General features: G+C 40.9%; 1 protein-coding gene across 1 annotated transcript in view; it reads left to right on the top strand.

Annotated features, from left to right (window-relative positions):
- tox3 (TOX high mobility group box family member 3) overlaps nt 1–13,471 on the top strand; it is a 37,411-nt gene extending 23,940 nt beyond the window's left edge. Inside the window, exons 3-7 of the mRNA XM_085449186.1 lie at nt 3,573–3,824; nt 10,047–10,310; nt 10,425–10,655; nt 10,771–10,851; nt 11,082–13,471. Coding sequence (XP_085305312.1) covers nt 3,573–3,824; nt 10,047–10,310; nt 10,425–10,655; nt 10,771–10,851; nt 11,082–11,936 — 1,683 coding nt within the window. The 3' untranslated portion in view covers nt 11,937–13,471. The remainder of the gene's footprint in view (nt 1–3,572; nt 3,825–10,046; nt 10,311–10,424; nt 10,656–10,770; nt 10,852–11,081) is intronic.
- Nucleotides 13,472–13,917: the final 446 nt, after the last annotated feature.

The raw sequence follows: 13,917 nt of genomic DNA, 5'->3' as shown, positions 1-13,917 counted from the left end.
TAAGCTAAACATTTTTGTTAAAGTCAAGTGCAACGAAATGAAACATAATTCGAGTTAACAAACTGAAGTTACATTTGTCATTTCTCTTAACTTTTTGAAGTTTATCTATGAAACAAGTTTATCTATGGCACCATTTTTACTTGTGTTTTTACTATGACACAAGTAAAAATGGCAAAAGGGATATTTAAATCATTTGCATTGTCAGTGCAAGCATTTAGGATGCTGTTCAACAAGACTTTGAGTTAAGCTTGACATTTTTGTAAATTTTCCTGTGATTGATTGATTATCTAAAATCACATAGATCCTACACTGAAAATTGACCCAGCACAATATAACAACTGTTGAGAATTTCTCTTGGTACAATTTGGGCTGATCCACCTCCAATGGGTTCTAAGAACTGGGGGATTTCCCACACACCTGCTTAGGATGCTCATGCTGGGTACATCAGGCCTCTCTGTTACAAGCCCTTGTCTGTCCTCAGACCACTGAACCATGTGTCTGCCAATGGAAACACACACACACACACACACACACACACACACACACACAATCCTTCTCTCTTTCTGTCTGTTGTGTTCTGCTTTGCCCACCCCTTAACATGTACATGCCTGCACTTCCCAAGCCAGCATCTGGCTTGGCACTTGGCTCTGCTGAGCCTTTCAGAACAATTTAAATGGATAATCAGGCTGGTGATGCGAAGAAAGTGGATTGTGCATCTCTTAATCTCCGATCAGAGCCCCCTAAGCTGCTCCTGGTGAAGAATTAAACTGGCTTTATGTGAAATGACACCAGACAGTGCGCAACACTGTAACACTCTGTGGGATCCAGTAAAATCTGGCACCTCTTCCCTAGGGAGAGGGCCTTTTCTACACAGACAGCTGACATCTTCCATAACCTCCCCCCTATATGAGGCAAAAACTCCATGTCTCCATTATCAGTGCCCCTGGTGTTGATGTTAATTTGTATCATCATTAACAGAGTGAGGCAAAGCATACAGGCGCAGACTGTGATACTGATCTTGCTCCATCTTCCCACATCCACTGTGATTTTTGCTTTCGCTATCCTCCACTTCCATGCTGTTTAGCAGATACTAAACACCAGCATTCCTTTCCACCAAGTACATGTCTGTGTTTCACTTAAAGGTCACAGTCATGCTTGTACTGCTCCCTTACAAAAGTGTAGCTGACCTCAGCCAACCTTCCTCTTTGACATTTGTCTCAAATCTCTAGGTTGGCTTTGTAATTCAGGCCACAATGCACCAGAATATAGGAGCCAGTGCCCTATATAGTTCTGCCCTGATTTACCTTACACGGAGTAACGCCACAGGAAACCTACTTAGATCAGCAAATAGTATTCATAGTCGAGTAGAGCAAAAAAATGCTAGTGATGTTTTGTTTTTTTTTGTTTTTTTTTCCCCCCCCCTCAAAAACATCCCCGCAGGGCTTACGTGGATGAATGTGGCCATAGAATCACAGCCTAAGCAGTGTATCTGGCTGTAGTGGACAAGACAGGATGAAACTCTCCTGTTAGAGAGATTATGATAGAGTGCCAATGTCTTCAGATTGTTGCATGATGTGATCCAGATGAGACTGGGGCAATAGATCTGAAGGCTGGTATGGGGATTGACCCTGCTCCACGGGGGAAGTTGAAAAAGTTGAATGACGGCTGTGATGATAGACGATCTCTGATCTTTTCCATGTGCTACTGGAACATTTTGTCCATGACTCATGACAGTTTTGTTTTATTAACCTTATAAACGTACACTGGGTTTTCATTCACATGCTGCTGAACAGGCATTATTGTGAACTAACTTTCAGTGGTTTTTTGAGTGGACTGGAGCATAATATGACAGCAGTGGACTGTTAGTAAATGTTCCTAAGGTGCTTGTGATTTATTTCACACTTTGAGAGCCAGAGCCTTGAATATGACCTTAGCTCCTTCCGAAAGGAGAACGGATTCTCTAGCTATGAAACAAGCACTGAAAAGTGAAGCAGTGGTAGGGAGCAGGAAGAGAGAAAGAAAATGGGAGAATAAAAACTCTATTAGCTTCTCCCGCCACTGGAATTCATCAGTGCTTGTCAAGACAGCTGCCCTGAGTAGGCAATGAATTAGTTTCAAGTGTCTGTGTGCTAAAGCAAGCAAGGGGAACATTAATACTCCCTAATCAAGGTCTGTGTTGGCATATTCCCTCCCTTGTCTCTATTCTGTTATTCTATCCCCTACCTACCAGAGGCAGAGCAGAGGAAGACAGGGTTGTTAATATCAGGTTTATAGGTGTTTTAGATAACACATCTTCACCTCTGCTGAGGTTAAGGTCCCCATTCCTGTTTTTACACCATGCCAGAACTACAGGGTGTTGAATGATGCTTTACATGTGAGTAAGTGGTAAGAGTAAGGGGAAAAACGGGACCCTTTTCAAAGGAGCTTATCTCAAAAAGCAATGCATGAACATCTCTAGGACTCTCAATCCCTCTGAGAATTACAGGCAGGTGTGTGAAAAGGTGAATCGGCATGGGGGAAACTCATCTGTGGCTGTTCGAATTGGCATAAGTGCCTGCTTCCTTCTGTTTTTTTGCCAATTATTTTCATGCCATGATTGTCTGAGAAATTTCAGAAACTAGATGAGGATTTGGGAGGAGGCTTAACAAGCAACCGCTGCTATAAAAGTGACGCAGGGCCAAGAAAGTGGTGTTTGTGATCAACCTCAAGCAGATTCTTGATGCAGAACTACCGGTAGCTTCTCTTTGTCCACATACCCTAACATTTCCAAGAATTCTTGGAGTTTAACATGAGTTTTGTTTTACTCAGTGTGAGCATTTTAAACCATGTTACTTTCAGTAAGTGAACTGTGCTTTAAAGAGGTTGCAGGTTCACATAAATGCAGGGCCTGCTATCTTAGGTGCTAGGCTTGCTGTGCTTCCAAGTAACCAACAGTGTGGTCATTGTGAGGGTATGAATATTTTGGCTTTGCAGAGAGTAGCTTAATGCAATGCATAGATGAAAACAAGACCCAAGTAGGTGAACAGTTCCATCTCCAAGAAGGCACATAAGCAAATTAAGTGTGACCAAAAGCTTTAATTCGAAAGGCAGAAGGATTAGGCTGTTTGATGAGCAGATTTAAGGGTGCAGGCAAGGGGAACAAAAAGAAACACTTCTGGCCAAGCGTTATAATCTTTGAAAATGTTCTTTAAACCCATCTCCCTGTGACGTGTATTTTCACTGCACTTCAACCCAACATCCCCAAGATTAAGGGCTTTTATCATGTATCCTCTCTCTCCCATGATTGCTGCTTGATATTTTTGCTTTTGACGTCTTTCTCCACACTCGCCTTCTTCCTTCTTTTTCCTTAAAGTGGACTTTAATAGGTTTAGGAAATGTTACATCTTAGTGCACTTACAGAAAAGTGTGTTACCACTCCACTAAAACACTCCATCTCTTAAACAAAGTCATCTGATTTAATCCCTGAAGGTTTCCTTCCAGCCTGTTAGATAAGGCCCACCTCAACAAATGCTTCCTGCCTCTTTTGTGTTGGTGGATTTCATAATTTTCTTCTTTGTTCCTCTTTCTTGCAGACTTTTCATACACCCAGCTTGGGAGATGAGGAGTTTGAGATTCCTCCCATTACACCTCCACCTGAGACGGAGTCCGGTCTGGGTCTGTCAGAAGTGGACTCGCCATTCCCAGCAATGCCTGAGCCCCCACCTCCACACAGGGGTCCCTTAATCCCCCAGTTTCCCCCACAGAGTCTGGATCTGCCCTCGATTACCATCTCACGCAACATGATGGACCAAGAAGGGGTGTCTGTCAACAACGGCCAGTCTGTGGTGAGCACTGCCATCTCACAACTAAGTGAAGAAAAAAAACCATTATCTTGCTCTCATTTATCTAGAATAAGAAATCTTGCACCAGTGCTTCTCCAGCAAGTGTCCTACTCTCCAGATTTATTTTTTGATGATGTATCCAAACTGAAAGACTTTAAGACAGAATTTGGAGAGCTGCACTAATCCACCTTTATAAGAAGGCCCTTTTACTGAACCATACCGTAATGTCACCTTCAGAGTTTTGCATGCCTCCTATTGTCGGTGCATCTGGCACAGCATCTGGCCTTGTTTACAACACAGGAGGTATATGATCACATTGAGTAAATGTCATGATATTATGTTACTTACTGTGAGCATTTTTTATCTGTTAAAAAAAACAGCAAAAAAACAAAACAGGAATGTGAATGATCCCTCTCTATATGAGGTGAACAGATGTGAATAGATCACAGGTGTTAGAGTACAATGCTCATTCATCCCCAGGAGGACGGTGAAAATGGGACCCAAACGTGCCACAGTTTCACATGCTCATATTTAATTCATGTTACCTCCTGAAACCTTTTTTTCCTGCTGTAAATGCTGATCTGCGCTTCAGCAAAGTGTCACATGAGGTCTTCAGTAACGACACATGCTATTTTTAGAGTTTAGGACTGGGGAGAATTATCCCACTAGTAAAATGTTGACACGTATAATTTTAATTGGTTAATATTATTGCACTTGATTAAACATAGAACTGTAGAGTGAAATAATCACTTTCTTTATGTTGATACTGTTGTGTGCTACAGATTGTGAGATCGTTGTCGGAGGTTGGACAGGCATTTTCAAATGCCACAATCATGGAAGCACTGAGGAGGAAAAATGGAAATGTCACTGGCTGCCTAGTTGTCTTACAGAGCCATTACAAAAATGGAAGATTCATTTAGGAGAGAAGAATTGAAAGGACAAAGGCATCAGCAAAAAGATGATGGTATTGATGGTGCATTTGCTTTGTGAGTCACAAATCAGATTGCATTGAGATGAGGCGCCATTATTATTATTAGAAGTGTGTGTGAATAAATGTAATGTGTTTTAGACCCTCTGTCCCCATTTCTCCCTAACACATTTGTTGAATCACAGTGATATTAGGTATATTTATTTACATTCCATATGGGAAAGAACTGTAACATTTTTACAGCTCTTTTTCCTGCTCCCATGCTTCTGGCATGTGAAATAATTGCAGCTTTTAAAATATCTCTGCTGCATACAGTAAGTGAGCCCCTGAAGGCTTTTTGCCTAAAGAATTTTCATTTCATGGTCAGTTAAGCTTTCTGCATCTGGAAGAAACGGAACCTTGACACAATTACATTCCTGACTGTTCTCATGACTTGCTGGAGGATTAGATTTGATTCTCAAACATTATTCCTCTTTAACACCATTTGCATGGCTCATGTCTCTGATTGTGCAGAGACTCTATTAAAAACTGAGGGGAGAATGTGGGTTTTTACTCTTTGCCTCGTGGCATTGTCGTCGGCACACTACTCACTCGTTATCAGTCATCGCACATTGTACCGCAGGAAGACTTGTGGTGGCCCCTCATTTTTCCTGTAAATGGGATTGATCCCCAAAAGTCTTGTGACAATGCCTTTAGAAATTCTATTCATCTGTGGTTTTATCTTTGCTTTGAGAAGAGAATGCAACTAAATGAGATAAGTAACAGCACTGTTTTCACTGTATTCCATATATAGAGACAATGATTTACGAAGGCCCTAACAGGGGTATTTTGTCATTTTGTCAGCACACTGATAAAGGAATGACAACCTTATATACATGATTACATTCTGTGTTATTTGTTATGGCTTCAGGGGCAAACAAATAAACCGTGCACTATTGCAATTACATTTTTCATCAAGCCACCATGCTCATATTTCCCAAACTCTTGTCTTGGTTTCCTTCCTCTGTGCTAGCTTACTCATGTAGAATACTTAGCCTGTGTGAAAGCCTGTCTCTTATCAGAACTTAATGAGAAACCCAACCAGCAAATATACCTGGGCTATTTTCAAAAAGCTTCTTCCATGTCATTGCATTGCCAAGTGTTCTGCTAATTCCTCTCCCCTTAATGTTCAGCGTATGTCTTGCAAATTGGCCACAGATGCTGGGCTTCCACAAAGAGAAATACATTTTCTCAGCTGCAATGTGCCTGGCAAGCCCTGAATCTGAAGTCATTATTTATTTAATCTGCTCTCCTAACAAGCTTCTGACTCTCATTTTTGTCTCCCAGCATGTGTCCTCCTGATTTGTGATTGAGTCTCAATAGTGCCAAATAGTACTGGAGTTAGAGCTGCCAGTATTGCTTTATTCACAATTTCTTCTCGATTTTCTCCCTGCTGCACAGCAAGGGTCTCTGGGTTCTATTTCAAAAAACACCTGGTGCCTTCACCACATTTGAGGGTTTTCTTGACACGTGTAAGCATGTAGTGAAATGGGCTCTGTGTCCTCTCTGATTGGATTTGATACCTACACTAGTCAACCGGTTGTATTAGATGTTAAAATCAATATTTAGAAGATATGAGCCCTGCTGTCTTATTACATTTACCACTATGTGGTAATGCATTATATATTTTTCATTACCAACTAGCTGTTTCACATGTCATTAGCTTTGCAGCCGCAAAGATATGCTAATAAGCGATGGTAGCGTTTGAACGGCATCCATCATGCAAGATAAAAGTAAGTCTGAAAAAGCCATTTGTAGTTTGCCGTTCACATGATTTGATATGCCACGATACTGTGTAGATTGTGAGTGAGTATAATACCCACAATTCTGACTGGTCAAAAACCACTATATCCTGAATCAAATGGAAAATGTGAGCAGTGTTGCAGAAAGCATGTTTTTCTACACGGTCCTCTTATCTCCTTTCCAAGCCAAGAAGCACTGACATGAGTTGTACATCAATTTAAGAGATTTTTTTTCTTCTTCTTCTTCTTTTTTCTTTCCTCTCCCGACAGACAGCTATTGTGACATATTGGGTCAGTCAGAAATGAAAGATATTCATGCAGGCATGCAATACTTGTAATGAAGTCTCAGCTTGACCTTCTGCATGATTGATTCTGTAATTTACTTTTCTCAGGCAGCTCACAAACTGAAATGATGTCATGTTGGACAAGTTTTAAATACCCATAATGCACTAGGAGAAATGGTGGAAAGGGGTATGGGTCAGTGGCTGCACCAGACAAAGGGGGGAGGGGACCTGCTGGCCTTGCAGTTTGAAGGGGGAGGAGAGAAGGAGAGAGATTTGTTTTTAAGTGGGGGTTAGAGGTTGGCGAGATGGATGGAGTGAGTTTGCACACCACAGAGAGGGAAAGAGAGCGAAGTGTGTTTGACTGAGACAGGGCAGAGGAAAGAAAAACAATTTATCTTCGTGCTATTATAGCCTTTACCGGCATTCAAAATTCCATTTTTCTCATTTGGCTTAAGCACAGACTTCAGCAGGTTGCAGAAAATGGAAGGGAAAAAAAAATAAAATGATGTTCCCGTTTAGAAGCAGAGTAAAGGAATATGTGCAGAGCACTGATAAACTATCTTTAATAGGACTGACCTTTCATGCTGGCGAAAGTTACTGGGGGATTCATCCTTATAATTAACATATAGATGATTTTACTCCTCTCCTGCCACGGAACATTTCCAAGAGCTCTGGCATTGATTGAATGGAAATTGAACTTGTTAACATTCTTTTCAGCCTGTTACAGCTTGGTGCCACTGTTCATAAATTCTTCCCAAATTCTGATTTTCAATATCTTTAAGAACAGACTAGAGTCTGTTTTCATTGACATCGGTGTTGAGATTTCTATCACTTGGTGAATGCATAATGTTGTTTTTTCAGCTCCGCTGCTGGTTTTATTGACCTGCGTTTATTGTGGAAAGGGTTTCATGCATTGTCAAAAAATAAATAAATGAATTTAATAAACATTTTTTTACACTCATGTGCTAGCTTTCAGAACACTTTATGCTGCTGCTGTGTTCAGAGTGGTTAAAGTTGGTGATAATGTACAAAACAAAACAATCTATGCTGCAAAAAAAGAAGAAATATTCTAAAAATCATTATTTTGTTGTTAGTCATTTCAGCTTTGCAATTTTAAAGCAACACAATGGGGTATCGCACAAACTGAATTTACATTCAAAAAACCTTTTATTGATTAGAGAGTACATTTCAGCTTGTTAGTGTTTGATGTGCAAACACACAGATAGGAGCACACCTAGAAACGCACAAATCTGATTGAGGAGGGCACATCTGGCCACTGTGTACCCAAGATAAAGAATTATTTGCAGATTTACGATGACTATCAAACTATCTGGTTGGATGTCTGCTGTGACTCCAGACAATGCTGCAATCAAAATGCAAATGAGGAGCCAGAGGGACATAAATAAACCTCCCTAGTATCAGATTCATATTCGCAATCAAGACAACTGTTACTTAAGATGATTTCTTCAACTAACTTATTAGCTGTTATGTTTTTATTCAAATCAGATGTTCTAATGCTGGCATTTCAGTGACGCAACTGCCGTTGCTTTTTTGTAGAGTGAGGTGCTAAATTGCTGGTACTCTGGTTATTGTAGAAATATGTTGTAAAACCAGATATTTAGCAGGGTGTTGAATGTGATATAATGATGTGTCTAAAGGTGATCACTAAAACATTTTTTTTCTTTGTTTCTTTAATGCACTATATTTAATTTGAAGCCATTTCAAAGGATTCACCACATCCCAAACAGCAAAATGAGCCACTGCTCTAAGTCAAAACTGCACCATAAGGATTGGGCAAAAGTGTTATTATACAGATGGCCACGACTAATGAGCTCAGTGTGTGCATCTTTGATGTTCGTAGCGAGCAAAGAGCAAACGGTGAGCCATCGTGTTCCCAGTAATGAAGATGACAATAGCACTTGGAACATAGTGGGTTGCTGATATGTAAATCACAGTCATTTGGTTGCAGGCTTTTATTTGTGAGGATTTCCATATTTGAAGAACAATAACAATATGTTTTTAAATTTTTTTCCCCAACTTTTCCTCATCTCTTTGTTGAAACCCGCTCTTTCATGTAAATATAAATCCATTTTCATTTCATAGATTGTATTTATGATAAGCAGTAGACATGGCATATGAGAAAGAAATGGATTGTAGATCCAATATGTTTCTGTCTGGAATGGTGTTACAATATTGTTTTCGAAGACGGGCATTCATAAGGTTCTTTCAATAAAGCCAGGTGCGTGGGTTTATGATGTGTTGATGTTGGGAGAGATTGAGTTTGTGCTGCTGAATACCAGATGGATGTACCCAGGGAGAACAAATCACCTTTTCTGTTGTGTTCACATCCCCTCTCTGTTCCATGTCAGCTCTGTTGGCTGTCTGATCAGTCTTCCCTCTGGAGAGCTGGCAGGCTTCGTAATTTCCTCCTCACCACAATCAATGCAAACACTTCGCCTGTACCTTCTTTAAGACTCTTTCAAGAACTGAATGTTTTACTAGGAAAAGGTGAAAGAGAAAATGTTATTACATTATACCCTGGATGGCAGAATGGATGGGACCTGTCCAAACCTCTTAAGCTTCATTCCTTCAACTGGCTGATTTATGGAGTTGATCTGTACAAGTATTTTTTTTCCCACTCTTTAACAGTGAAGCATGATCTTTGAAAGGTGCCTACTTCGGAGTTGTATAACCTTAAATAAAGTAGTGCATACAAACTGACACACACACACACACACACATGTAATATTACTGTGGCATTTGAAGTCCACTGTTCCCCTACAGGGACTGGGCAGTCTAAAGCTGTGTCACAGATTTCCATACAATAGAGTTTTGAAATGAATCAACCAAGCTGTGTAGTCATCTATTACTGACGTATAAAGATGGCGCCTTGGGTGTTGAGATAATTTATCATGTCTTGTAACAGAGACATTTAAGACCCAGGACATCATGACATGTAATCTGCTACATAACAACCCACAGAATCCAATGACCCCATTTCTGCTGTGGTAAAGGAATACAGGTTCTCAAGCTTTGGGCAGCATGGTGTCACAGCGAGTACAGCTATTCAAGCTGGATAGCAGAAATAAATTAGGTGCAGCATGAAGTCTGTACAGGGAAAAAAAAAAAACAGAAAAGGCCTCAGTCAACAAAAACATGAATTTTTAAAAAGTACAGTTTTATTGAATTATTTTAACCAGTGGTGTTTGCCATTATGTGAATTTGTTTGCAGAACATTGGCCCGGGTCATCTACGTCAATATCCATCCAACCCAGCCATGGTGATGAAGTCCATCATCAGCATGAACAGCCCCAATGGTATGATGTCACGAAATCAGCTGACCACCATCAACCAATCCCAGCTCAACACACAGCTAACCTTAAACATGGCAGGACCCAACATCACCCACACTTCCCCCTCACCTCCTGCCAGCAAGTCTGCAACACCCTCACCCTCCAGCTCCATCAATGAGGATGAGCAGGATGAAGCCAACAGGGTGAGCAAACTTTTAATGATTTGGATTACTGTATTAAAAGGTAGCAGTAAAAAGTAGACTCTGTTAAAGAGCAATTTTGTTATTGTCCTTATGTCAACTCTGCCATCATTTCAGGTCATTGGGGAGAAACGACCAGCCCCCATTGATCCCACAAAGAAATCTAAGACCCCGAAAAAGAAGAAGAAGAAGGATCCCAATGAGCCCCAGAAGCCGGTGTCAGCTTATGCCCTTTTCTTTAGAGACACTCAGGCTGCTATCAAGGGTCAGAATCCTAATGCCACCTTTGGAGAAGTGTCAAAGATTGTGGCATCTATGTGGGATGGTCTTGGAGAGGAACAGAAGCAGGTACTACAGAGTTTAGCGCCACTCTAAAGTAGTATGCAGTCTACCTTAAATTATTATTATTTGCCATTTTAAAAGCTGTAATTTTCTGTTCACACACATTTTTGTGTCATCACAGGTTTACAAAAGCAAAACAGAAGCTGCCAAGAAAGAATATTTAAAAGCTCTAGCAGCATACCGTGCGAGCCTGGTTTCCAAGGTGAGAAACCATTTCTTCTTTTCACCTTTAAAATGTGTGAATTTATCCGAAAGGTGATGTGAATTATTGAGTTCATTGTGTCATATTATGCACTGTGAAGTTGTAGAGGACTTATAATGACTGAAGTAGTTACTAGATACTATATGCTAGTCATTTAAAGGGAGGTAGTGGGATTTTAAATGGGTGAAATCTGTAATCGTAATAAGTTTTTATGTTTTTCACTTATCCAGGCTGCAGCAGAATCAGCTGAAGCCCAGACAATTCGCTCAGTGCAGCAGACCCTGGCCTCCACAAGCCTGTCCCCTGGCCTGGTGCTGCCGTCACCCCTCAACCAGCACCCCTCCATGCCATCAGCTTCCCAGGCTCTCCAACAAGCCCTGCCACGGGCCATTGCCCCAAAGCCTCTGCAGATGAGACTAGGGGGCAGTCAAATCGTGACCTCTGTTACAGTTTCCCACCAGAACATGTCATCTGGGATGCCTCCGCAGCTGCTCGGCCAGATGGGTGCTGGAGGGTCCATGGTGGCAGGTGCCCAGTCCACAGCAGTCTCTCAGATGAGCCCACCCATGCAACCGGTGCAACAGCATGCAATGCAGCAGCTCCAGCAGCAGCAACAGCAGCAGCAGATGCAGCAGCACCTCCAGCATCATCAGATGCAGCAGCAGCAGATGCATCACCAGCAAATCCAGCAGCAGATGCAGCATCAGCATTTCCAACATCATCTCCAGCAACAGCTGCAGCAGCACCACATGCAGCAGCAACAGCAGCAACAACAGCAGCAGCAGATGCAGCTGCAGCACATGCAGATGCAGCATCAGCTGCATCAGCAGCAGATTCAACAACTCCAGCAGCAGCAGCAGCAACAGCAGCAGCAGCAACAACAGCAACAGCAGCAACATCATCATCATCAGCAGCAGCAGCAGCACCAGGCCCAGTGTTCTCCACCTCAACACTCTCCTGGTACACCCCATTCAGTGGGAGGCTCTGCATCACTTGGCAGCCCGCAGCCAGCCTCACAGCAGCAACCGCATCCTTCCCAAATTCAGGCCCATGCCCAGGTCCTATCCCAGGTCAGCATTTACTGAGCCAAATGGAAGTCCTATCTAAAAGAACAGGAATAGAATAAAAAGCATCAAACATGTTGCTTTTCTAAGTTGCACTTAAGAAGTGTGTGTAAGATTTAGAATGTTATACAAAGAACTTGTCCATTGTTATAGACAGATATGCACATGCGTGTACAGGGGATTAATATGTTAACTGGGTTTTTGTCTATAAAATAGGCTAAGCTATGACAGAAGCCTTTTAGGGCGAGCACCCAGTGATTGTTTATTTGTTTGTGAGGTCTTTCAGTTTTCAATTTGAACTGACTGGACACACAGTATGTTGAAAGAAGCAAATCTTTCATTGTTTTATTTAACAATAAAGCTTTATTTATGAGGCCAGAGTTGTCAGTTCAGCGCAGTGTGAGGACGCTCTGAATGCGTTTCATCAAAAGGATTTTTATCAGCTCTTGCCTGGACTGAATGACTCACAGGATCCTTGCTGGAAACCAGTAACCATCCGTCTTTGCTCCCACACTGGCCGGTATATAGCAAACTTTCTTTAGTCCAACCTTTCTCTTTCACCCATCATTCTTGCAGACGTAACTCTACAGATCATCGGATGTTGGAGGCCCAGTGGTGTTGGAACACAAATGTAAAACATTTCACAAATGCAGACAGTGTCTTGGGATCCAGATTTGTGGATGAACGACTGAACAGACAGAGAGAGAAACTGCCATAAATCATTTATTTCATCCCATCATCACTCTAGCTGTAATCTGCTGTACATGTTTCGTAGAGTGGGAAGAGACGAGACCTCCTTTATCCAGTAATTTACCCTCCAGATGATTTGCCGAAAAGTGTGTAACTGGCACCCTCCCAAAAAAAGTCTTCTTTAATCTATTTGTTTTTACTTCAGATGTTTAACAATTAAATTATGTTTTTATTTTGTGTAAGAAAGGGGATATTTTATGGTAAATACAAATTTCTGGATCAAGGCAGATGGTTTGGGGATTGATGTATTTTTACTCTGCTCCTTGATACTGTCATTGTTTAAAAAAAAAAATGGAAAAAAGAAAACTAGCAGAGCCAGTTTGTTGCACTGCCAAAGCCAACTGAAAAGGCATCGGAGGTATTTTTGCCAGCTGTACAGAAGTCCCGGGGGAAAAAAAGAAACAAGAAAATGTTGTACATTTTTCATATCACCTGTTGTAAAGTTTTAATATGTGAGGCTTTAATTAAAACATTGTTAAACGACCTGTGGATTGCTATATCACATAGTGCATTTCTGCTCTTTTATACTTTTTTATGAGTTACAATAGCAGCAATTAATTTTGTTTGTATTTTGCTTAAAAACCAACTGCATTTGAAAACTGTCCATAGAGTCGATGCATATCCGTATGGAGTTCTGAAAAGGTTGTTCAAGATAGAAAAAGTAAATTAATGTTGGAGTTTTTGCTCAGCCATGAAGACGAATCCAGAGACATTCCACCACTAATATGATAGTAGCCATAATTTTGTATGAAGTATTATATATTTCTTTGTGTCTCTGTTGAAAATTAAACTCTCAATCACAAATATTTATTTGAAGGAACTGTTTTCTTTCAAAATTTATATTAATCATAATTTCTATTCGTAACTCCTTTATTTCCTTGTTAGTTATTGAAGAGAACCGCAGTTATAGATATTCATAGCGCTCACCAGATATAAAAAGATAAATTTGTATGTTTTCTATGAAGTAAATCTATGAGAACAATACTTTACAAGGTTATATGAGCATTCATGTTGGCTTTATTATACTGTGTGCTGTTTCTCAGTGATTTGAATGGAAGTCCATTGTTACTGTGTGTAAAAACAGTGTTGATACTGGACGAGGTCAGCATGTAACTGGTACTTGTCTCAATAACAGTCCCCTTCTCACACACCAGTGCACTGGATTCTGCCTCTTTCTTACTCCCTTTTAAAATCACTTCATTTCCAAGACATCCCCAGGGGTTTGCTGTGCTCCCTTGAATAATATGGTGAG

Source organism: Copadichromis virginalis, linkage group LG1 (genome assembly GCF_057382275.1).
Source record: "Copadichromis virginalis isolate Kocher_CV1m ecotype Utaka linkage group LG1, C_Virginalis_male_GT1.1, whole genome shotgun sequence".
Classification (NCBI taxonomy): Eukaryota; Metazoa; Chordata; class Actinopteri; order Cichliformes; family Cichlidae; genus Copadichromis; species Copadichromis virginalis.
Note: the sequence above shows the minus strand (reverse complement) of the source record. Positions and strands in the feature narration are given on the sequence as shown.